The sequence below is a fragment of the Vulpes vulpes genome, chromosome 7 (assembly GCF_048418805.1).
Source record: "Vulpes vulpes isolate BD-2025 chromosome 7, VulVul3, whole genome shotgun sequence".
NCBI lineage: Eukaryota > Metazoa > Chordata > Mammalia > Carnivora > Canidae > Vulpes > Vulpes vulpes.
Window position 1 is genome coordinate 78,815,613 of NC_132786.1, and position 26,903 is coordinate 78,842,515.

Consider the following 26,903-nt stretch of genomic DNA (forward strand, 5'->3'; position numbering starts at 1 on the left):
CTAGATCCCACAGCTCACACAGAGGCACTTCTGTCTGTGGATGGCTGCTAAATTATTGTTGTTGGGGTAGGGGTAAGGACAAAAACACAGGACATCTTATTTCACCATGAGGCTGCTATTACTCTTCCAGGGTATTTTCTTTTAATCTACATTTCTTTCATTATTGAGATTGTGCACTTCTTTATTTTTCTAATGTATTTCTTCCTTGGGAACTACCTGATCATGTCCTTTGCCTCTTCTTCTTTGGTGGTGGTAGCATTTTTTTTTTTCTTTTTAAAATTCTTTAGATAGTAAGGATATCAATTGTTTACAATAAATATGGCAAATACAACTCTAGCTTGTGTCTTTCAATCTTGTTTGTAGTGCTTTTGGGCTTATTTATTTGTTTGTAGTCAGAGTATCATTCTTTGTGGTATTTTCTTTTTTCATTCACATACATCTGCCACTAGAAGAGTCAGCTTTGGAAGAGACCAATTATTGGGAAAAGTGATTCATTATCAAAATAGAAAAAGAGTTATTATATTTTTTAAAGTGCAGAAATATTAAGATCCTGTAAGAGCCCTTTATAAGAGCAACGCAAATATTTGACATATAGCAGAGTATATGCTGTACCCTGTGTATCCTGTGCCACCCTCCCACCCCTAAAATTCTGCATTGATATGTGTAGTTGGTTTGAGAGCTGTCATAATGTAGAAACACAAGAACCAGCAGGATCAAGTCCACAGAGAATGAGGGCCGGTGGTTCCTTAGGACCCACTGTGAAAAAACATATACAATGGGAATTATTTACACTATTTAACCATTTTCACAAAAATTAATGGGAGTTTTTAAAGAAGGCTTTTTTTAAAAAAATACATTAGTAATCTTTAATATTTCATTTGAGAGATGATATACTTATAGGCATTTTAGACAAGATGACTCTCGTCATATAAAAGTTTAGTTTTATTATAGCTAGCACTTTATTCAAACATTCAGTACTTTTTACCACTTCTATAATCTTTCAGCAAAGCAGTAAGTTACAAATAAAATATAAACAAAAATTATACAATTTATTAACAAAATCTACTTTGAATTACTCTATAATTTTATAATGCAGTTAACACCAGTATTTTATTCCATTTGATAATGTTTCTTTTGGTTCCTTTAATTATAAAATCTGAAGACTCTGAACTTGGTGGAACGATCTTCAGTTGCAGCAAGAAATGTTAAACAGGTAGTTCTACATAGTTTTTCCAGTAAGTGCTCACCTTTTAACTTTGATTAAATGCCATGTTTTAACACAAATATTAGAAAATATTTAACAGCTCATATGGCCACAGTTCACTAGCGCTTTGCTCCAGCCTGGACACTGACCATGGAAAAATAGATGCCTTTCTGAGCCAGCAGCTGTTGATGTGTGCCATGCTCCTTGACTTTGCCATTCTGAAACACCACTATTAAATCTGCATTCTGGATGGTGGACAAGCGGTGGGCGATCACAATGCAGGTGCGGCCTTCTCTGGCTTTGTCCAGGGCTTCTTGGACAACCTGACCAATAACCACATAAATTAATTCTGATAAAAACAGTCCTCTCCTTTCCTCCTCCATAATAAGGTTCATAATCATCCTCCCTTCTTTAAGGATGGTATCAGTGAAATACAATAGAATTGACAAAGCAAGGAATCTGTCATAACAGGAGATAAGTGAATCGTAGTCTGGATTAGTTCTGAGGCAGAGGTCATCTGTTCTCAAAGTTATGACAATAAACACAGTCTGTTCAATCATTTAAAAACATTTACTGCTGTGCCCACCCACACAACACCTCCAGAGCCACGCTTCAGTCCAGCTTTACAGCAAATTCAGGGAGAGTGAGCACAAGCTGAACACAGCCTCCTTGAATTTGGTATTTTTAAGACAGGGTATAGCTCAGAATGAATTTGTCTTTCAGATACTCGAATAGTGAACTTTTTGCTCAAACTGAAAATGATTACTAATATTTATCTTCGGGTACAGTCATCTTTTACAGTATATTAAGCTCCTGCTTTTTATATAGTTGCTGAGGAGATACCACCAGTAGAATGGGAAAGTGACCTCCTTAACACAGCATCTTTGGTCAATATAAGGTGATCCGGGCTATTTTTTGGAGCCTAAGTGCTATAAGACTAATTTCCCTTATTTTGTCTTAGTTCTCTTGAATAACAGCTACAGAAAGGGTCTACATTCTGTTGAACACTGACATAAGTAACAATCAACATATCTGGACTGAATTTTGTTCTCTTCCGTGAAAGACCGAAGCATTTATTTAAACCTTTGAAGGACAACCGATTCAAGCATGCTGAATCCAATTTAAATTCTTACCTTTTCACTTTCTGTATCCAGAGCTGATGTAGCTTCATCCAAAAGCAAAATATGAGGCTGTCTAACAAGAGCGCGAGCTATGGCAATGCGCTGTTTCTGGCCACCAGAGAGCTGGGTTCCTTTGTCTCCTACTCTGGTGTTGTATTTCTGTGAATAGGGTTTTGTTATTGAAATGGAGAACTGATAACCTAAAAAAAGAGTGTGCTCACAGAAAACAGGTTAATCACATCCATAAACACACAAAAAAGTTTAGGTTCAGAAGCTAAGAATGGGTTCACAGAGGATTAAACATCAAAAAAAATAGCTCTGCATGGCAGTTTTGACTTCTCTTCTTGAAAAGAGACATTTGGAGGGCGCCTGGTTGCTCAGTCGGTTAACTGTCTGCCTTTAGCTCAGGTCATGATCCCAGGGTCCCGGGACTGATCCCCATGTCTGGCTTCCTGCTCAGTGGGGAGTCTGATTCTCTCTCTCCCTCTGCCCCTGCTCTCCTGTGCTCGCTCTCGCTCTCTATCAAATTAAAAAAAAAAATTTTCTAAAAATTGAAAAAAAAAGGAAGAAAAAAGGGAGAAAATAGACATTTGGGCATAAGAGGCCATGTTTCAGTGTAAACAAGTCAATATCTTTATGAGGAAGACTACTGTTACAATGTTAGTCTCTTCCAGGCTCCTGGTTTCATTATATTTGGGACAAAGATTGGTTCCAGGAAAGAAATCAGACTTCAAATAGGCAATGCAAAAAATAAATGAAGTTCATTTTACTTATAACCAGCAGGTGGTGCTCTCTGCACGAAAGTCAGGAAGGGAAGAAATTCTTGGGATGCTAATCTTCTGGTACCTGTTTTTATAAAACTATGCCTAACATTTCAATAATTTTAATGGCTGCTAATGAATTCCATTCTGATACTTAACTTTAAAAGCTAAAATATCTTTTTAATTTTTTTTATTTTAGAGTTTTCCCAAAGTTCTTCACATATTGTTTCCCACAGTAGACAACTGTCATTTACTACTCAACAGGATGATGCACGAGTTAAAAGGTTATGTAGCGGAGAGCAGGGACAAGACACAACAGCATATGTAACCTAGAAAACAAGACTATCATAATTTTCAGGCCCTTGCCAGACTGGAAGTATATCTGATTCTGACAATCAGGGTTTGACTTAAAAATTCATGTTCTATATAGGATTGGCTATTTTTATTTGCTATATCTGTCACCCTAGTTCAGTGGCACTCAGACCGAGATGTCTACCTGCAGGCAAAGTCCGAGGATCCCACCTGAGTTTCCAGCAGATGCTTTCCACTGGCTCCCCCACCCCCACACCCCGCCCGCCCCGGGGCTGCAGGTCCCTCAGAAGGCGGGAACACTGACATGTGTTCCACATAAGTGTAGGGATCCTCAAGACAATCTGATCCTGTTGCAGCAGGTAGAGGCAGGGCTGTTGAAGGAAGTGGGTCACCAGACTAGCCTCCTTTGGGGTGAGGGAAATCCTAGTAGGAATTGCTCAGGTAAAGAAGTGGGTCCTTGGGCAGAGAACAGGACTCAATGGGCTCTGCCTTCTGTTTCCACATCTAGACATTGAGGAAAAGAATCATGATGTCTATAGGTGTGCTTTGTGTGACAGAGACCAGGAGCCCAGAAGGGCTGGGTCCTTGTGGTAGACAAATGAATGCCAGAGGAGTATATTTAATGAGCTAGTTAATATTTACTCTCTGTGTTTGTCTCTGTTAACCTCCAGCCCAGTGGTTCTCAAACTGTAGCCTGGTATGGGCTATCGAAACACAGATTGCTAGACTCTACCTCCAATGCTTCTGATTTAGCTGGTAATGTGATGGTGCATGCCCATATTTTGAGATCATTAGTAAAGGGGATTGAAGCTATGTCTTTCAAGTTTTCTAGCCTTGGGAAAGACCGGTTATCCACAGCTGGGCAAGAAGGTTGAAAGGAGGGGAAAGGGACAATCCTCTTCCTGGGGGTCTGTGATGTGGGGGCTGCAGTTATCAGAAGAAGAGCCTCAGAAAAAGGAAGTTTGGGAAAGAGTTAGGGCCAGTTGGTATTGCCATCCTTACACATAAGGAAATTGCCTTCCCTACTGGTTTGAGGCTACTGAGCTTTATTCTTTAGAGGTGCTTCCTTATAAGTAACTAGCGGTGATGGGACATGGTGTAGACAAGCCAGTTCAAGGTGACTTCAAAACACAGGATCTAAAGGGAGGGCTTTAGGGAGGGTAGGGTTCCTTTTATTTAACTTCCTGGGAAGAATTCAGAGGGCATCCAAGGACAATAGCTCAGAGAGCCCCAAAGGAAGATTTCGGCAATCAATCCTATAAGAGCTTGGAGGCCATGAAATGTGCAAAGATGAGGGATTACATGATACCACAGGGCTCAGCTCTATTCAGGGAGAGCCTTCTTTTTGACATGGGTTCAGCCACCCAGCCTGGCCCAACACAGAGGTAGGCTTGCAGCTTGGGAGAGAGCAGCAAAGAGGCAGAAGGAAGGTAGGGAGAGGAATGAGGGTAGGGGGCTATGCCTACTTCTACAGAGCCTGTACTTGGGCTTAGAGGGAAAGGCTTCCTGCAACCACATGCTTTTCCATCAGGCTTGCTCACAGGAAGAGCCAGTCAGGTGGTCAGGCAAGCATAGTATCAAATGGGCATAGGAAGTTTGGCAAGATTTTTTTTTTTTTTTTTTTTTTTTAGGAAGTTTGGCAAGATGTTGTGCACAGGTGTGTATTCTCACTTTCTTCAAGTTTGGAAAACCTGCCTTTTAGAAATCAAAGTGTAGGCCGGGGAGGTTGCCACAGGCTCCTGGGCTCCTATTTTGGAGAAAGACTTACCTCAGGGAGTGTCTCGATGAAGTGGTGTATGTTGGCCTCCTTAGCTGCCTGCACGATCTCTTCATGTGATACGACCCGGCTGTTGTCTCCATAGGCAATGTTCTCGGCAATGCTGCAGTCAAACAGGATGGGCTCCTGAGACACGATGCCCAGGTGTGCTCGGAGCCACTGGACATTCAGGTGCTTTATCTCTTTGCCATCAATTAGCTGAAAACAAGAATTCATGGGTGACTCATGACCAGCACATTTTTAACTTAGCAAAATCACTGCCATTATTTCATACACTAAAATTGTCAGGTTACCATGGGACAATATTTTTGTTGTTGTTGAGTTTGGATTGTCAAAGTTAACTGAACAAGGTCATAATTGTATGCTCTGATAAGTTGTCACATTTCTTCTGCTTTAACCCTGGTTTCCGATATATGCTGTGGTAAGTAGGATCATGCCTACCCCCCAAGATATCCACGTTCTAACTCATGAAACCTCTGAGAATATAATGTCAAAGGGAATTAAGGTGTAAGGTTGTTCATCAGCTGATCTCAAAACAAGAAGATGATCTGGGATTATCCAGGCAGGCCCAATGTACTCCTGAGGGTCCTTAGCTGTGCAAGACAGAGGCAGGACACTTACAGCAGTGCAATATGGCAAAGCCTCATTTAGTCATTGTTGCCTTTGAAGATCGAGGAAGGGGCCAGGAGTTAGAAAAAGAAAACAGTCCCCTCAAGCCTCCAGAGGGAACACAGCCCTAGTGACATTTTGATTTTGGCCTGATGAAATCTATTCTAGATATCTGACTTCCAGAATTTGTAGGATAGTAAGTTTGTGTTGTTTTATGGCACTAAATTTGCTAGCATCCTTATTCTTATGTATCAGTTTTTTACAAGAAAATTAGCTAAGATTAGAAATCAGTAATTACTGTGAGCACATGAGAGGTCTGCAGGTCAGGTTTCTAAGAATCAGGTTTTAGAAGAATGGGATGTAGGGATCCCTGGGTGGTGCAGCGGTTTGGTGCCTGCCTTTGGCCCAGGGCGCGATCCTGGAGACCCGGGATCGAATCCCACGTCAGGCTCCCGGTGCATGGAGCCTGCTTCTCCCTCTGCCTGTGTCTCTGCCTCTCTCTCTCTCTCTCACTGTGTGCCTATCATAAATAAATAAAAATTTAAAAAAATTTAGAAGAATGGGATATAGCAGTTAAACAGAATAGAAATAAGTGTGGGAAGATGGCTGCTGTATCTCTAAGTAGTTGTTGGTCTTGGGAAAATGAGCTAATTTCTCTGACAGCTACTTTGTGGATAAAATGAGAATTATGATAATAATTCCTAAACTCATAGAATTGAGAATTGAATGAGATTTCATCTAGACCCCCCTCAGCACAGTGCTGGGCACCAAGCATGTGCTTCAAGACTGTCAGAGACTGGTTAACTCTGTGTGGCTGTAACTGAAACTACAGTGGACGGATGCAGGCTGAGCAGATGAAATGTTGGACAGACATCTACAATGTTGGGCCAAAGGAGTAGGAAGGAGAAACTGCCTCTTCTCCAGTGACCTGGCTCTCTAGGTTACCGTGCAAGAGCCTAGGCAGTGCCCCTTACAGCCTTGCTCTGATCCACATAGGTCTGCCCAAAAGATCTACTTTGCTAGAGAACTCTGGTATTCAAGTGAGAGAGCTAGTTCATCCCCTCCAAAGAAGCAAGTGACTCAGCTGCAGGCTTTTCCCATAGTGCTGGTGAGTGTCTACTGAGCTATATATACTCTTTGGATCCTATGTGCCTGGCTGGGTGCCCCTGGGAGACAGCTGGCCAGGGGTAAGGTACAGTCTTTGCTGCAGGAACCCAGCTTCTGTTTGTGAAGCTGCCAAGTGCAGGGATAGAAAACACAGCCATGACCTTATTAGTACTGAGCCCAGTTGCCATGGAGACTCTTCCAGCATCTATGTTGCAGGCATCCTTATAGTGTTAAGTGAAGGTGGGAAGTAGAGGGTGGAGAGAGGCAGTAAAAATCATACAAAGATGTGGCAAAACAGCAGATCTTGTTAAATGGAACACTGTACTTGAGAAATGGAAGTTTCAGGAAAGGAGTAGCTTAATTTTTTCTAAGCTTATGCTCCTGGGAGGGAAACAGATACTGCCAAACTAATCTAATTAGACAAATTTGAGTCATCCCATCAGGTTTTAAGGAGTTTCTCTCTATCACGCTGTATATCTTGGCCCTCATCATTCCCACATGATATGCTGGAATTGCAAACACTTAAAACCTGTGTTAGCTGAAGCATCCTCTCTGTAGAGAAAACAGGTTTAGAAACCCAAATGTGAAAGAGATCAGTGCAGAGGTTCTTGGGCTGAGGCATGAGTGATGGTCTGAGGGAAGACCAAGGAACTTTGAGGATTCAGAAAACACTGTTCCAAAGATACTGGCCTACATAAAACTTAACTAGGAAAGTAAACACACTGGTAATAATAAGGTAAAATCAGGTTAAATGGCCAGCTATCTCTATTCTAGATTGTTAAATGTGCTGCTTCCTTCATAAGCACAATCATATGTTAAATATGTACTACTCTGTTATATGTATTTACTCTGAAATCATGATTACAGATAAATTAGTGAGCACTGACTGTAAGTCCTGTGATAAGCATGTCTCATGCATTTTCTTGTTTGATCTTCACAACAGTCCTAGTGAAGTAGTATGGTTTTGCTTTCTTTTTTAAGATTTATTTATTTATTTGAGAGAGAGTGTGTAGTGAGTGGGCAGAGGGGCAGAGGGAGAGAAACCCAAGCCAACTCCATGCTGACCTCAGAGCCTGACCGTAGGGCTCCATCTCACAACCCAGGAGATCCTGACCTGAGCCAAAACCAAGAGCCAGGTGCTTAACTAACGGAGTCACCCAGGTGCCCCTGGGGCAGGCGTGGTTTTAATCTCCATTTTGCAGATTAAAAAGATGAGCAGAAGTAAATAATTTGCACAATATCACACAGTAACTAGGGGAGCTGGGATTGAATGTGTACACTACAGGGTGGGTTTTGGTAACACACGACCTTATCATTGAAAGATATTCTGTATCCTCCCTCACAGAGGAAGGCCCCACTTAGCTCAAGCGCCTGCCAGGTAATAACCAGACTATGACCACAGGCTTCTGCCAATGGTGCATGTGATAGACGGGAGAAGACTCAGACCAGAAGTGATTTAACAGTGATGTTAATGAAGTTCATCTTCAAGGGTCCTGAATTGCAGGTGACTGCTGGCAGCTGAACTGTGTTCTGAGTGGGGGGAAAGTGGGGGGCACAGGCTGCAGTCAGGAAGCTCTTCTAGGTGATTTTATGTATCTGCTTAAGGAGGAAAGAGACCTTAGGGGCACCTGAGTGCCTCAGTTAGTTAAGCGTCTATCTTCAGCTCTGAGATCCTGGGATCCTGGGAGGGAGCCCCTGTCAGGCTCCCTGCTCAGGGGGAAGGTCTGCTTCCCCTCCCTCCACTCATGCTCGCTCACTCGCTCATGCTGTCTCTCTCTTTCTCAAGTAATTAAATGAGAAAAGGGACTTGATCTTTACATTTTCAATATTTTGTTGTGATTTGTTTTATTAGAAGTAAATATTCACTTTTGTACCTAATTTCTTTGTATTCTTTTAAGTCAAGTCTCTAAAAATGTATATATAACCTGCAGGCCCCACAAAACTTGAAGTACCCACTCTGTACAATTCAGTAGCTTCATTTTTCAAGACTCTCCACAATTTAATCTACATCTTTCCAATTTATCATTTCAATGGTTCTGAAATTATAGTTGGCATCTGAATCACCTAGGAAAATTGTAAAAATTAATAGGCTGATTGGAATGAGCCAGGGTGGCTGTGTTCTTTAGTAGCTCTGTAAGCCCTTCTGATACACATCATTTTGAGAATCACAGCTCTGGTCACTATTTCACAAAGTACAATTCAAGGCCCACTGATGATCATGAGGATTTCCTGACTGTAGGATCACATCCTTTCGCGGTTCTTATGAGCAATCATGCTCAAATCCGCATTCATATTTTACATGACAGTGAGAACTAATTATAAGTCACCTACTAACTGAGTTCTTAAGGGTTACTCATTGATATTTATGAACAAAACTTGGCACACATATTAGTGTTTCTTGAGGACACTTGGCTAAGAATTTTGGCTACTGTGCACCACTTGGCAGGACTTCAAAGCTCTAGCACAAATGTACAGGAGCAGACAATAGTGTTCCTACAATAGATAAGGACACTTTGTTTCCCATGCATTTTAAGTTGTCTTGAGATGGTTTTTGCCCTGTGCACTCAGCATTCATTTCCATATTCTTCTGTGTATACCCTTCCATATATGACCAGAGTGGAAGGCTAAAAACTATTTCCCAGACTCCCTTCTGGTTCTGGAAGTAATTGTGGTTCTACCAGAGAGATGCACTGTGCAAAATCTGGAAGGTGTAGGCTAATTCTCTTTAGTAGCAGTACTAAATTAACACATGTGAGTATGAGTACAATGAGGAGGCCATGAGTTTTTTTTTTCTTTTCTTTTCTTTTTTATTTTTTGCTCTTCCTAAATGGGTCATAATTTAAAAGTGTGAAAATCACAACTTTCATTAAATCTGCTATTTCAGACAAAAAGAGGTTATATGGACATTGGGAGCAAATAACTTATCAACCACAGCTCACATTATCTCTTGCATCAAATGATATCTTGCATGCTCACTCTCACCCTCATGCAACCAGCTCTACTCATCCCTTAAGAGCCATCTCTAGGTCTACCTTCTTTTATACTCATGGAAGTATATGTCCCATCTCCACAGTTAGAGTCTTTGAGCGCAGACATAACCTATAATTCATTAAAGATCAACATTTAATACATTGCTTACTCAACACCTGTTAGGGGCCATAATCAGTGTCTGAGAGCTAACATATCCTTCTGTAATTGCTTCCTTTGTCTCTACCTTTAGAGTCCTCTGTTCAAACTTTAATAGCAAAATTGAAGCATAAAATCAGAACAGAAAATATAAAACAAGAAAGTAAAAATAAAGGACAGAGCTTATGTAGGTGTTAAGAAACAGACTGAGTAGAATACAATAAAAAATATCTATGAGTAAGCATGTCTGAATTTAATTTTTTTAAAGATTTTTTTTATTTATTTGAGAGAGAGTAAGCAAGAGAGAGTACACAAGCAGGATGGAGGGGCAGGGGGAGAGAGAAAGAGAGAGAAGCAGACTCCCCAGTGAGTAGGGAGCTGGATATGCGGCTTGATCCCAGGACCTCGAGTTCATGACCTGAGCTGAAGGCAGATGCTTAGCTGCCCCAGCATGACTGAATTTTCAAAGAGCCCTGGACTACAGGTTGTAAGTTCTATTTTCACAATGGTCATTAATTCAAGTGGATTCCATGTGGAACTGGGGCATCAATATGTACAGAGCAAGTATCCATTCTGTTTGGTTAGTGCTCACACCATTCTAGTCATTAATTTTTTTTTTGAAAGGGAGGAGTGGGGAAGGGGCAGAGGGAGAGGGAGAGAGAGAATCTTAAGCAGGCTCCATGCCCAGTACAGAGCCTGATGTGGGGCTTGATCTTATGATCTGAGATCATGACCTGCACCAAAATCAAAAGTCAGATGCTTACCTGACTGAGCCACCCAGGCACCCTTGTTGTTAATTTTTTTTTTAAAAGCACCTCATAGAACAACCAATAACTAAATACCCATATAATAAACATTTTTATTCCTTCCTAATTTGATTCTTTTCCTATTCTCCATTGTAGTCATTTCACAGCTCCCTTCATGACTCCTATCTCATCCCCAGTACCTAAGATAGTCTCTGACAGGCACTCAGTAAATGACTATTGAGTGCTAAATTAATAAATGTGACCATTTATTCTTTTAGTTCAGGAAAGAAAAGGGAATCCCTCTATATTCTTTATCTGCTTCCCAAATCTGTTGATCTCACTGTTGTTGTTGTTTTCTTTCCTTAGGAGGTGTTTCAATACCCTCTCAATGATTTTATCTTATCCTTTGTCATAAAAATGTTCCAGATTTCCCCTTCTCAAACCCCTCCCCTGGACTCTGCTTCCCCACTCAACCTGCTGTTATTGTTATTCTTTCTTTCACCTTTGATCTCCTAGATAGCCTGTATTCAGTCTCCACTTCCCCTTCCAGCCCTGCCTCAGGAGACAGATGATAACAGGCTGCTGGCAAAGGAGGGTGGAGGGGAAGTTTGAGAGAGAGGCCTGAGAAGCTGCCTCTGGCTGCAGACATAGCTTGGAGCCCTGATCTAGGATGTCAGAATTTCCCTGAGACTGTTATTTCAAGGTTGGAAAAACTGTGGCTTAGGGTCAAGAATTAAATACATCCAGGCATTTACATGATGAAAAACTTAAAATGAGGTAAGAAAGTGTGCTCACCACTGAACCAGCCAAGGGGTCATAGAAGCGCTCTAGGAGCTGAACCACTGTGCTCTTCCCACAGCCACTGCTACCTACGAGGGCCAGCGTCTGGCCCTTCTTCACCTCGAGGCTCAGCCCCTGGAGCACGGGGATGTCTGGTCGAGTGGGATAGTTGAACACGACCTCATTAAATGTCACATTTCCTTCCAACGTATTCTAAAATCAGAATAGTAACAATAAAAATGATTATTACAATCCCCAAACTTTTGTATAGCAAACCCCCTCTACCACCAGGTGTCAAAAGACAGTGAACTTGTATTACAATTAGGCTGCATTTGTAACTGCCAGAGTGCAGTAAATAAGATCTAAGAGTCAGTGTTTTTATAGCACGTATTGTTAATACAAATGAGCTAACTCAAATATGTTCCCCAAGAATACAGTGACCTACATATAATAAAATCTAATTAACAAGATTTGCTTATAAATTGGGCAGTATTTCTATCTCCCTGTAGCCTTGTTCTACAAAAGTATGGGATGTAAATGTACATTATTAGCATTTATTAAAATGATCTCATGATCTAGAAAGTTTTTTATTACCAGCAAATAAAAAAAAGCCACAGGTTTTTATTAAATTTCCTCTTAGAATACTTGTACTTATCAGTTAGGAATATATCATATCATCAAAACATCAAACTCACTGGCTTGAGGCCGTGAGGGCTGTAGCTGTCAATCAGAGGGCTTTTTTCAATGATCATGATGACGTGGGCTGCTGATACTTTGGCTTTGGCATAGTCAGGAGCAAATGAACTGACCTGCCCCACTGCCATGGCACCAAAGACAATAGCTGAGAATACCCTGCAAAAACAAAGACAAAGCATGCGTAGAGTTAAGATTATAATGCTAGACAGCGGACAGTTCTACAACTAGAGAGCATTGTATCAATTAAAAACAGAAGTTAAAAAACAAAACAAATAAACACTTTTCCTCATAAAGTTCACCTCAGTGTAACAGATTGTAAGATGGCCCCATTTTTCATCTGTCTCTGTATCCTCACCTTCTAGTAATGTGACTTTGCAGCTCCCCCTTTAAGAAGAGGAATTAGTTTTCCTAACCTTTGAATCTGGGTTGGCCTGTGACTTGCTTTGCCCAACAGGATGTGGTGGTAGTGATGGTTGCCAGTCCTAAGCCTATGACTCAGGGGCCTGTGTGCTTCTCTCTCTGCCACTACCATAAGCCCAGCTAGCCTGCTAGCAGACAAGGCACAGAGGGAGGCAAGCTGTGTGGGCCCTGCCAACTAGCTTTTAGTCCCCTGCACATATGAGTGAGCCTAGCTGAGATCTGCTAGGTCTAACCCAGATCAGCAGACCCATCCACCTGACCCATAGACTTGTGGGCAAATAGGAATGTTTGTTATTGTATGTCACTGGGGTTCAGTGGTTAGTTGTTATGTAGTGTGATTGTGGCCATCAATAACGGATGTAGGCATTTGTGACAACGTGGATAGACCTAGAGGATATTATTATAAGTGGAATAAGTCAGACTGAAAAAGACAAACACCCTATGATTTCACTTGTGTGGAATCGAAAAATATAAATGAATAAACAAAAAGCAGAAGACGACCTATAAATCAGAGAAGAGACTGATGGTTGCCAGAGGGGAAGTGGGTGAGAGGAGGGTGAGCAAAATGGGTGAAGGGTAGTGGGAGAGGCAGGTTTCCAGTTATGGGATGAATAAGTCATGAGAATAAAAGGTACAGCATAGGGAATCCAGTCAATATTATAATAGCATTGTATGGTAAGGGATGATAGTTGAACTTGCTGTGAGCATAGTATAATATATAGAGAAGCTGAATCATGTTGCACACCTGAAACTAATTTAATATTGCATGTCAACTATTAAAATAACAGATATAGGCAGTAGTGCTGAAATTACATTGGATTCTTGGAAAACATGTGAGCTGTACAGCAAAGAGTGAGTTTTTTTTTTAAGAGTTTATTTATTTATTCATGAGAGACACACAGAGAGAGGCAGAGACATAGGCAGAGAAAGAAGCAGGCTCCGTGCAGGGAGCCCTATGTGGGACTCAATCTGGGACTCCAGGATCATGCCCTGGCTGAAGGCAGGCGCTCAACCGCTGAGCCACCCAGGTGTCCCAGAGTGAGTTCCTTATAGAGACAGATATGCTTCTCTCAAAATGCATCCACATGTTTAACCTATGCCATGGGAATCATAGAGGCTTAAAGCTGGGAAGGGTTCTACAGGCTATCAAGAAGTCCAGCTCTCAATATTTGTTCCTTGGGCACTTTTCCTAAGTTGACTTCCATCCTTTGTTTCAGGAAGTAGCAACTTTGACTAAGCCTATTGTTAAAAAGTTCTTTTTCAAACAGAAGAAAAATGTACATCCTTTTACATAATACAGGCCTTAACTGGAATGTTGTTAAAAAGGCCCTTTGCTTCATTGGTAACTCCTTTCTCTCTCAACACACCAGCTGCCCTCCTCTGGACAGATTTCTCAATATGCCTTTTTATTATTTTATTTTTATGTATTTTTTACTTTTATTATTATTTTTTAAGTTCCAAGTTTTTATTTAAATTCCAGGGAGTTAACATATAGTGTAGTAGTAGTTTTGAGTGTAGAATATATAGTGATTCAACACTTCCATACAACACTCAAAGCTCATCACAAGTGCCCTCCCTAATCCCCATCACCTATTTCCACCATCCCCTCTCCTTCCCCCTTCTGGTAACCATCAATTTGTTCTCTATAGTTAAGCGTCTGTTTCTTGGTCTGCCTTTCTTCCCCTCCCCCATGTTCATGTTTTATTTCTTAAATTCTACAGATGAGTGAAATCATATGGCAATTGTCTTTCTCTAATTTTTTTTCACCTAGCATTATTCTGTCTCCTTCCATGTCATTGCAAATGGCAAGATTTCATTCTTTTTTATGGCTGAGTAATATTCCACATATGCCACACCTTCTTTATCCATGCATCAGTCAATGGACATTTGAGCTGTTTCCATAAGTTGGCTATTTCAACATGCCTTGTTAAACAGTGGGCCTGGAATATGATAATATTTGGGAACCTTCCCAGAAGAATACTATGAGCCCATCACATCCTCTCCTTTGGACTCTAAATAAATTATACAAATGGTTCATCTCAGGCTAGCCATCATTCGTTCCTGTGAGATCTTTTAAAAATGGACTACTTTCAGAAAGGTATCTCCTTTTCTTTATGTGGAAGATTGATTTTCCCAGTCTAAATGCCCACATAGCAGCAATTTTAATCAATTCAATGCCTTATCTTGAAGTAAAGCAATATATCAAATAATTATCTAATCAAAACCCCAATGCCAGTGATGCCTGGTTTTGATCTTTTGGCTCAAGTCAAAAATAGCTCCTGTGTATCATTTGTCAGAGATATTTTTTTTTTTTCATTTGTCAGAGATATTAAGTGGAAATTTTAAATCCTCTGTTGAGGTCATCCTGAGCAAACTATAATGCATACACAAGGGAATGTCTAGATAGAACAGAAATATTACACTAACACCTTATATTAACCAGGCTTAAATGATTCTGATTTAAATGTAAAACTTTACTATCACTAATCATGGTATGCTATCAAAGGGAAGACTCTCACTCACCACCAAATCTAGATTCTCAGAAAGATTATACATACTTTTCACTACCCAACTGCTTATTTAAGTACTTCAGAAGTAAAATTAAGTTCAGGTCTGTCTTTCCCTGACTGAAGTATAATTTTTTGCGTTCATAGCAATGGAGCAGAAATCCTCCTAATCTAGCTTTTCCTTTATCATTTCTGAATTTCTTCAGCTCTTACCTTCTAATCGCTCTTTTTGTGTATCAAGGAAAGCAAATTTATCCTAGAATCTCCCAAGGCTTGCAAAACTCAGTGTCGCACACCTGCCCTTTAGCTGCCCTGTTCAGAGACTTCTTTAAAAGGAGCCAGGCGGGCAGCCTGGGTGGCTCAGTGGTTTAGCGTTGCCTTCAGCCCAGGGCGTGATCCTGGAGACCCGGGATTGAGTCCCACGTTGTGCTCCCTGCATGGAGCCTGCTTCTCCCTCTGCCTGTGTCTCTGCCTCTCTTTCTCTCTGTGTCTCTCATGAATAAATAAATAAAATCTTTAAAAAATAAAATTAAAATAAAAATAAAAGGAGCCAGGCACTTGGTGCAGGGTTAGGTTTCTTCCCAAATGCCAAGACCTCCTGGAAACCCCTTACTGAATCACTACCACCACTGAGCCACAGATTCAGAAAGGTCAAATGTATGAATCAGCACTGGGGAGGAGGCCAGTCATTGATTCCCCAGAAGAAATGGGGTTACTTCAGTGATACTACACAGAGACTCAGGAAAAATTCCACCTTTGGAATAACCAGAATTATGAACCTTACAGTAAGGTTTTCTATCCAGGCATGAAGATGTTTACCTCAGTTTTATTTCTAGAGTTCGACAGCCAACATTTACAAGAGAACATCCAATATTTATGATGTACCCAATACTCACAAAAGAACATCCTGAAAGTTCATGAACTTATTTGCCACCAAGTAGGCACCAAACCGGAAACAGCCAGCATAGGAAAAATACATCATTGCCTGGGTGATAGAAAATGAGACCCCGAAGATGTGTGCTTTCCTCAAAGAGTTTCTGAAAAGAAGACATTACAAAACTTACTTGACTTTGATTTCTCAGTTCTTAAAACATAACCTGTGCTAAATCAGCAGGGGGGCATGGTGGGCAATCATGAGTTCAGTTTCCAAAAATATAAGTTTGGTCTGCATTTTTCTACTTGTGAAAATTTAGGACACTGCCTAATGGAGGATTAGCCACACCTCCAAGTGTTAGGGCAACTTAAAATAAGCTGAGGAAAACATGAAGAGCCTGTTAGGGGTTAATATAAATACAAGTGCCTTCCCTTTCTCCCCACTTTTGGGCATACAAAATATATGCACTCTTGAGTAAACATTCATTCAACACACATTCACCCAACATCTACAAGCTGCAAGGACCATGGTGCATGATGCAGAAGAATCAGTCGTGTTCTTGCCCTTGGGGACCCAGCAGTCAAGTTGACTATAATTATGCAATGAAGGAACACTATGAATACCATGTTAGGGAAAGAAAGGAGGAAGCCCTGAACTCTCTGGGGGATTTAGAGAAGGCTTCACAAGGCGTAACATTGGTGGGTTTTCTGAGCCACATTAACTGGGTGATGTAGAGGGATCAGGCTGGTGAGTAGGCACTGGGCCTCCCACCTCTGCTCCAACCATGTCAACTCTGTTTCTGTTTCATATATTGTATTTCAAATGAAAACATCTTCAGAAAAAAAGGCTCTACTATTATTTTAAAAAAACAGTTTGTAAATCCATCAATTAAATCCAGCTGTCTCCTTTCACCATATAAGAAACTGAGATTCAAAGAGGTTGGGCTTAAAAAAAAAAAAAAAAAGAGGTTGGGCTTACTTTTTAGAACCCTCACTGGATACGTTCATTAAAGGAAATACAAAAGTTCTCCACTAGAAAACCTCAAGAGAGGAAGGAAAGTCATCCTCAAGAAGTACCACCTCCTCACCCAGGTCCCACAGATACATCTGATTTCATATTCCATAGAGAACTCATCCCCACTGAGAGCAAGTAATAGGGTCATTACCCAAGCTTGGCATTAGAGAGTCGTTCTCTATCTAACCTCTCCCCTCTGCTTCCCATCAGTTACTGCTCTTACAGGTTCTACCTTGGAGAGGTCAGGGTCTTGTGATTTCTCTCCTGGATAATTACAAGTGCTTCATGGTTGGTTCCCTTCTAATAGCTTCTCTGCTTGTTCCCCATCTTTTGGCCAAAGTAACCTTTCTGACAATGAATCTGGTGATGGATAAGCCTCCTCATAATCCCCTCCCACTCTTCAGTGGTTATTACCTGTATGGTACTTGCAAACTCTGTGCATACATGTATTCAAACTTCTGCTCCCGAGTCAAAGAAACAACAGTCCGGAAGTTTTCGATGGCTTCTGTAGCAATCTGTAACAACGAGCCCCCAGGCACAAAGTGAATAGTGGTAATTAGTATGAAGTCCATAAAGAGATTAATAAAGTTAATTTTATTATTATATATTACTCATTATGACCTATGAGCTTCTTCACCATGAATAAGGAGACTAATTTATTAAATCAAATTTTAGATCTGGAAGGAAGATTGGCTAATTCAATTTCCTCTTTATAGAGAGAGAAGCTAAATCTTAAAAAGACAGGATAGTTAGCTAAAGCTGCATAGCTTTACAGGGCCTTTTTTTTTTTTTTTTTAAACAGGGCTAAAATTCACCTGAGAGCTCAGTATTTTACATCTACATCGCAGTGATCTTTTTTCTATGGCATTTTAGGTTTATAGTTATTTTATATGTATTTTAAATGTGATGTTTATGTTTTTCTCTCTATAATTATCATTCTTGACAACTGAGGAATATTTGGGAAATACTTAGAAGATAAAAAAAACTAATAGAAAACTACATATATATTTTATATATTAGCTTACAAATTGTTTTTTTTTTTTCTAAGCATATATGTACTTAAGAAAATTGGGACCAAAGTCTCTATTTGGCTTTTACATCAGTATTTTTTACCTTAACAAATATCAAGAGCATTTTCCAAGGTCATTAAATACACATTAAATAATGAGCTATTTAACAGGCCACATATCTTAGCCAGTAAAGCACTCCTTTATTGTTGAACAAGGTTTTCCATTCTCTTCCTATTAAAAATAATAATACTATGATAGACATCCTTACACATAAACTTCTGTCGAAAGTAAATTATTTTCTTAAGAGAAGGTCTTAAAAGTGAAATTACTAGGTCAAAGGGAATAAACTACTCTTTAAGGAACCTGGCACATATTATCAATGTATTTTCCAGAAAGTTTTTGTCACTCAGTTATTTTTTAACTGAATGCAATTTCCAACAAGTCTTTGTGATTAGTACAAATACATCCTTTTGGATTCTGGGTAAAAGATTCTGGAAAACATGAAAAATTCCAGTGTACAAAATGAGATGTCAGCCTGTATCAGCCATGGGACTAAATTATAAATTATAAATTATAAATCAATAACTAAGAGGAATCATACTTCTATGAAGATTTTCTTCCTTTCTCTGGCCTGTACACTGGTCAGAGCTGATTTTTTTTTTTTTTTAAGAACGGAAAGAGGGGTAGAGGGAAGGAGAGAATCTCAAGCAGACTCCACACCCAATGTGGAGCATGACATGGGGCTCTATTTCATAACACTGAGATCAAAATCTGAGCTAAATGATTTACAACTTAAAAAATCATAAACATGAAACCTCACTTATTCCTTACTAAATCCTATACAAATTACCTAACCTCAAAGGGAAAAGCAAATATTTGATACAACATAAGTCAGTTTTAAAGAGTAATACAAAGAGCTATTAGAAGAAAAACCAAAAAAAAAAAAAAAAAGAAAAACAATATTATATATACTTAAAAACAAAAACTTATTTAAAAAGTAAAGTTAAAAATATTACACTCCGACCCAATAAGGCCAAGAATATCAAACTATATTTACCCTAAACTACTGACAAAGATAGAAAAACATCCAGATTCATGTTAAAATATTTCATAAAAATCTGTACACACTATGAAAATAATATACATTCATTTTAGAAAATCCTAAAAGTACTGAAAACAAAAAGTTAGAAGAACAAATTCACCTCCAATCAAACCCCCACACAATCCTTGTTCAGACCCGTGTTAGAAATATTTTCAATGATAATGCTCCCAACAGAAAGGTTTTTTTGCTTTAGTAAGGAAATTCAACAAATTATAACAATGTCTGCTAAAAACAGATTTTACTGTAAATTTCAATGTGGTTTCTAGGAAAGATTTTCTGTGCACCATTTTCTAAGAGAAGTGTGTTTTGTTTCTGACTGGTCTATAAATGTGGTCACTTCATAGAGAGTGTCAACAGCCCACTACAAGTGAGTTTATGAGTCACAGACCTCATGTAGTGAGTAAAACAATACAGTAATCACTTCGCAATCATCTTTATCTTGCTTCACAAAGAAGCAATTAGGAAAAGGCTTAATTAGTACTCTGTATCCTCAAAGCTTCATGTTCTCCAAGAGTTTTAAATAGAGACTCAGTAACCACTATGAGCAGAGAGAACTTCTTTAAATAAGATTTATTACTTATTTCAGGGAGAGAGAGAGAGCAGGAGGAGGGGCAGAAGGAGAGGGAGAGAGAGAATCTCAATCTGACTCCCTGCCCAGCACAGAGCCCAACTTGTGGCTCCATCTCATGAGCCATAGATCATATGACCCATGAGATCACCACCTGAGCCCAAACCAAGACTCAGATGCTGAACGGACTGAGTCACCTAGAAACTCCAAGGAAAGAGAATTTCTAATGTGGAAAGAGTAAATAGCATTGAGTTTCCTTCAGTAGCCATCATGAATTAAATAATTTTGAAGAAAGCAACATATATATTTTTTTCTAGAAAGAAAAAAATCCCTCCTGGTGCCTCTCTTTTTATCCCCAAATAAACTGATGTTTGCTTATGGCTTTTTTTCTGAAAGGGAAAAATCATCTATTTTATTAAGATGTTCATTAGTCAATAATAATGTGACAGAAATCTACGGAGCACAAGCAAGGTAGGGGCCATGAGCAGGCTGACAGCACACAATCCTGCTCTGGGATCCTGGGCCTGCTCTGTCCCTTTAAAGGCAAATCCACAGACATAGTCCTGTCCCCATGAAGCTTATGTCTTAGTAGGGAAGACAGACCATGAATCAATAAACAAAGAAATAGTAAAGAAACTTCAAGTGCTGAGAAGTGTCACAAATTATTTCAAGTTTTAAGAAAAGCCTCTCTGAAGAAATATTAATGCTGAGATCTGAATAATGTAAAGGAACCAGCCATGAAAAATCAGAGGGAGCCAACATGGAATGTTCCAGGAACTGAAAAAGGAAGCCCATGAAGCCAGAGAGGGGTAGGCATGGGAGAAAGTAGAGAAAGATGAGTTCACAGAAGTTGTTAGGGAGGCTGGGTCATGAAGAATCTTATAAACCAGGGTAAAAAGTTGATCTTATTCCAAGTGTGATCAGAAGCCACTGGAGGGTTTTAAGTTGGTAACTGGTTAGCATGATCTTATTTGTGTTTGTAAGAGATCAGTGTGGCTTCTGTGAGAGGAATATAGAAAGCAGGTGGACAAGAAAGGAAGGAGTGGAAGTAGGGAGATCAGTTAGATTATTGCTGTGTGATTTGGGCAGCTGACTTCTCTGAACCTCAGGTTTTGTCATCTAACAGGCATAATCCAAAAGAGTTATTAAGAATATCAAATGAGAAAATGCATACAGAGCTCCTCTGTGATGCTGGCATATAATAAATACTCAATAAATGGTAACCTGGGAATGATGAGCTTTGGGAGTTGATTTTCAAAATTACATGGACTGGATGATGCTGCAACCTCCACTTTCCCTACCTGCATTAGCCTGTCTCGTGAACCACCACTGAATCAGAGCATTTATTTCACCTACACCATTTGCTCAGTGAACCTGCCACATTCACACATAACCACGTGCATCGGCACCCTTTCCTTTGCCCCATGTGATACAACTCCAAGAGTCTTAAATCTGATGCACCACTTCAAAGGTGATAACCTATGGTGTGCAATGAATTACCTTATAACTATATCTTATAACTTGATCACTTTCTTCCAATAAATGACCTAAGGCTCCTTTCTGGTACATTTTGAACACCTCAGGAAATGATGATACTACATTTTCTTTTTATACATGTTGTCCTATATTTTTCTATATTCTCATATGAAAAGCCAACACCAGAGGTGGGAAAAGAAAAAAACAAGACAGTACAATATTAAATGAAGTGACTGGTCACAGAACAGGTTCCCTGATAGGGGCTTCCTAGGTCCGTGCCCTGACTCTTGGGAACCTTGAAGGGTCCACTAATCAATGTATTCCTACTCAGTTTTGGGGGTCACTCATACTCTGACAATTTCTATTTCTGTATTGACAAAAATTATGTGATATCAGATTTGTTTGGCCATTAGCAGACTTCCCTGGGTCTTCACAGAGGCACAGCTTTGGATCTCCACTCTGAGGCTTATCAGTCTAAAGCACGGGGGTCATTACCCATCTTCAGCTGGAAAAAGAGTTAATGACAGAGCCTACCTTCAAGGTTACAATGAGGAAGTAAAGCTTTACCCAGGAAACACAGTAAATGCCATACAAGCATTTGTTTAAAAAACAACTACAACAACAAATAGACAAGTATGCAAGAAGAGAAGGAGAAGAAAGAAAAAAAAAGTAGTGGTAGCAGCAGCAATAGCAGTAGTAGGATAAAGTTAAATAGAATTAAGATGCTAGCAGGAGGCATGATAAAAAAAGAAAGAGTGCTAATGATTTAACCCCTATAGAATAAATACCTTTAGGACTTTTCTATATTTTAATCCCCTTAATCATAACATCATATGTAATTAAATGGGACAACCCTCCTCAGTAAAGGAATGGATTTCAGCCTGCTTGCAGGGATGGGGGGTAGAGGATGTAGAGGAAGAGTGTAAAGACAATGGTTTGAAACTAGAAAAGCCTAATAAAATTAGTCATTGGCCTGTAGCCTCAGTATTTGTTTTGCTCCTTTTCTTCCATTTCCAATCTGCTGAACAAGTGTCAAGTGAGACTGCTTTGAGGAATAGTTATAACACCGTTCTCCAAGCATAGTAATAGTAGTGAGTAACAGAACAACACTGATTAGAATATTTTGCTCTATTAGATCAGCAGTGATATTTGGTTGACTCACCTTCCCAGCTCCTTCTAGTTCTTTCTTATCTTTCAGTGCTTGTCCAGACAACATTTTCATTTCAACAACTCCCGCTATTGCAATGATGGGTACAATTGCTAAGAGTAAAAGTGTTAATTGCCAGCCATAGATTAAGGATATAATAATGCCTGTCCCAAGATTTGCTATATTCTGGGTAATGACAGCAAGCCTGGAACCTATAGCCTACAAGAAAAAAAAAAAAGAATTACAGAAATGCTTTCATATTCTCTTTAAAAATCTATGCCTAGATTTTCTTCAGGATGATGACAATTCAGCTTCATGAAATTCTATTAATTATCTTCTCAGTTACAAAATAAAAATACAAGGTTTACTAATAAGTTTATTTGGTTTCTAAAATGAAGATTTCAGAGTAAATCTTGAAAGTAAATACTGAAGACTTCAGAGTAAATACTGAAAGTAGAAGATCAATAATTCAGATCTAAATTACATATTTGTATCTCTTCAATTTTTTTTAAAATCCATGCCCAGTGTGGAGCTCAATGCAGGGCTTGAACTCACAACCCTGAGAACAAGACCTGAGCTGAGATCAAGAGTCAAATGCTTAACCAAATGAGCCACCTAGTCACACCTCTATTATTATTATTATTATTATTATTATTATTATTATTATTATTATCATTCTTCTTCTTTTTCTTCTTCTTCTTCTTCTTCTTCTTCTTCCTCTTCCTCTTCCTCCTCCTCCTCCTCCTCCTCTTCCACTTCCTCTTCTCCTTCTCCTTCTTCTTCTTCTTTTTTTTTTTTAAGGCAGTAAAACAAGGTGATGGCACAAAGCTCTGGAAAAGGGAGGGGACCTGAAAGGGTTGTCATCAGAGTTTCTAAGTTTAGGGGTTTTTTAGGCTTGCTTGGTGGGCTGTTTTAATTTGATTAACCCTCCATGTGCCTGTTATCCAGTCAGGTCTTTGTCATTTATCTATCACATGGGAAAAGGTGGAAGGATCTCTTTTAATTTTTAATACAGAGAAGATTTTCATTAATCAATGAAACTATGATCACTAAAGCAATCTATTCAAATTAATAAAAGATAAAATAGTCCAACAGTGACACAGGAAATGTTGGCAATTTCCTATATTAGATGCATAGCTACTCATAAGTTGAACCTAATATTTGTCATTAAGAATATCCAAATATATCTTGGCCTATTTGAGATGTTTATTGTGTTTAATTTAACCTTCATTTGATGTGGAAAAACTACACAGAGCTGAAAGTTATGGAATTTAAGTTAGGATATTAAGCGGGCATCAGAGCCTTTAGTCTGAATGCTGGAGGGGGCCCGAAGCATGACTTTCAGTAGCATGCAGTGACTTCCAGTTCTAAAGCCAAAAGTCAAACTATATAGTCAATTCAGTCTACTACTCCACATTGTACTTCTCTATCTTAGAAACACCCAAGCCCTCAATCCATTCCAAATTCTTGCTCTGATCCCCAGATCTGGAAACGGCCCATGTTTTTTCTACTCACAAAGTTCTCTCTGCATGCATGGAGCCAGACTCAGGTAAAGATTATGATGGAGTAGAGTCCAGAATGGTCACTATCTCCTCTGTGACTTTGGACAAATTTCTCCCAACCCTCAAAATGAGAAAATATGTTGATTAATAACCAAAACTTCTCTCAGCCCTAAATTTTAGGATGGAATTCTTTATATTCCCCCTTCCCCATCACTCCAGTGTCAACCCTCTGCAATCATTCAACACCTATGTGATATAAACACTAGGCCGGTAATTAGGGGACAAGGGTATTGCAACTACCAGGAGCCTCTGTACATTAAATTCTATACCAGGATTTGTACCATACAGCATGAAAATGGAGCATTTCTTTTGGAATGGAGCCTCTGTACATTAAATTCTATACCAGGATTTGTACCATACAGCATGAAAATGGAGCATTTGCATCAAATAAGATGCAGCCATTGGATTTCTATCAGAGGGGGATGCTTAACCAAATTTGACTTAAGCCAAAGAATCAAGTGGATTTCAATGCCAGCTCTTTGTATTGAACATTTTCAATCTGAAAGTCAAAGGTTACAAGCCAGAAAGAGTCTGTGGCATGGGGATGATGTAGATTGCTCCTGTTCTCAGAATCTACAAGTCCTACCCAGAACTCATTTCCCACAGCAACTGACTGAGAGAAGCCTCAGAACATCCCTCAAGCTCACAGCAGGTGAACCACTCTAGAACATTACTGTTCTTTATCCCAAAGACTAACACTCACGGTTCCACATCTATTCCTCATGCGGAATATGAGTCTAAAGTTCTGAGGATCACAGTCAATGGGACAGCAAAGATTAATAGTAGCATGGTAATTTTCATTTCAAAAAAGTAGAGCTGAGGGGAACCTGGGCGGCTCAGTGGTTGAACATCTGCCTTTAGCTCAGGTCTTGATCCCGGGATCTGGGATTGAGTCCCACATTGGGCTCCTTGCAGCGAGCCTGCTTTTCCCTCTGCCTATGTCTCTGCCTCTCTCTGTGTGTCTCTCATGAATAAATAAATAAATAAAATATTTTTTAAAAGTACAGCTGAGAGAAGATAACAATCCAAAAATCACAGCCCAAGCGTGAAACAGGGTCAGACAAAAATAGGCTAACACTTGAAATCCACCAAGACCCCTCATTACCTCTCCACCCTACCACACATTCAAGTAATTATATCTCACTTCCTCTTCTACTCATTTTTCTGCCCATTCTGCCTTGTTACTCCCTGCTCTGCTATTTATTTCCTCCTCCAAACATAACCATATTGCTTGAAATCTAATTTAAAACATTTGTGATACTGAAAAAAAAAAGCCTATTTCTTGAACTTCTTTCTGAAATTAGAAACATTTATAACATCATCTTTTCCTCAACCACCTTCTCCTCGGAAAAACATTTTTTAACTACACGGTGGCTTTTGATCTCTCTGCGGCTCTCATTTGCTTTTTTTTCCCTGCAGAATTCTAGTCCTAATACCAAAATAAAACTTAAAAGCTCACCATTTCCCAGGTAAAATATTGAGATATATTTTCTCCTGATTTATTTCTAGCAGAATTATGTTGCTTACTTAAAAATACATCTGAGAACATGTTTCATTGACAATGAAGTTAAATATAAAGACCATTAAACCTAGACAAACATTATCACTAACTATATACACACAAACTTGAGTTAGCCCTGCCTTGGGTGGAATGATTTTTGACAGTACTGCTTACTTTGGATATTTTTAGATATAAAAAATTAGTTTCACTACTTCCCACCATGAAATAGACAGATGGAAGGGTATATACATGTATATATGAGTGTATATATGTACATGAATGTATATATGTGTATGTATACATATTTACACATCTCATACATACACCCCATCATAAACAGGTCAGCTGGTAGTATAAAGTGGATACAACTACACTGTCTCTGCTGATTTGTGGTAACAGCTATATTGGGCTTTTCAATTTGTGATGACACTCACAGCCCTACTTGCTTGCTCTGGCTTGGTCCTTCTCTATTAGCTGTTGTTCGAAGTTCTGGAAAGCAGTTCTGACTTGATGGCTCACACACGGTGCGCAGGTGCCTGTGCTAGGAGGGCCATGCGAGTGCAGGTTTGAAGAAGCAAGTGAAAAGCACCTGGTCAACACCAGCAGGCAACCAGGGACTGCTGGAGTTCCTGCGAGTGGCCGAGGACCTCACAAGCAACAGTAGAGGGAGAGGGCTGACCACCCATGTGACAGATACAGGAAAGGAAGGGGGCTAAGGGCAGACCACAACCCCAGAGGGACCTCAGAGGAGGGGAGAAGAACTACCTGCGCATGATGCTCACACTACTCCTGCTCATGGTTCTGGCACCCAGGACTGAGTTTCCTCTAGGATGTGGCCTCCACACCAAATGGGCTATCGGCCGAGTGTATCTACGCAAGCATATCAGCGCACACGACCAGGTCTCCGTGAAAGGCCTACTAAAGTTATGGCAGCAAAGTTCAACTAGGAAAAACTGGATTCCAGAAATTTAAGTACACAATTTTTCCACACTGATTATGGTCCCCAAGAATGGCTTCTGAAGGGAGGGAGCAATATTGGATTGACCCCAAGCTCACTGGCTGATTCTCAATACAATTTATTATTATTATTTTATTTATTCATTTTTATAAGATTTTGTTTATTTATTCATGAGAGACATAGAGAGAGAGGCAGAGACACAGACAGAAGGAAAAGCAGGCTCCCTGTGGGGAGCCCGATGTGAGGCTCAATCCCCGGATCACCACCTGGGTGGAAGGCAGCCGTCCAACTGCTGAGCCACCCAGGCGTCCTGCAGAAAGTCCTTTAATGATTTGTCCAATTGTGTTAGCTCTCTTTTCTCCTTCCTCATGATTCCACTCCCAACAGGTTTGTTCCTACCACTCCCTGGAAACAGTTCTTGTCAGCACCATAAGCACCTCTGTGCCATAAAATGTTCAGTCATCTTGTAAGCTCATTGGCGTGTTTGATATCCTAGACTGCTCCTCCTTAAAATGCTTTTTCCAT

At 39.8% G+C, this 26,903-nt stretch overlaps 1 protein-coding gene across 1 annotated transcript in view; it reads right to left on the reverse strand.

Moving 5' to 3' along the window:
- Positions 1-924: 924 nt before the first annotated feature.
- ABCB1 (ATP binding cassette subfamily B member 1) overlaps positions 925-26,903 on the reverse strand; it is a 97,667-nt gene continuing 71,688 nt past the window's right edge. Inside the window, exons 21-28 of the mRNA XM_026018666.2 lie at positions 22,373-22,576; positions 17,469-17,569; positions 16,063-16,203; positions 12,239-12,395; positions 11,559-11,756; positions 5,167-5,373; positions 2,338-2,484; positions 925-1,527 (exon numbers count right to left, since the gene is read on the reverse strand). Coding sequence (XP_025874451.2) covers positions 1,324-1,527; positions 2,338-2,484; positions 5,167-5,373; positions 11,559-11,756; positions 12,239-12,395; positions 16,063-16,203; positions 17,469-17,569; positions 22,373-22,576 — 1,359 coding nt within the window. The 3' untranslated portion in view covers positions 925-1,323. The remainder of the gene's footprint in view (positions 1,528-2,337; positions 2,485-5,166; positions 5,374-11,558; positions 11,757-12,238; positions 12,396-16,062; positions 16,204-17,468; positions 17,570-22,372; positions 22,577-26,903) is intronic.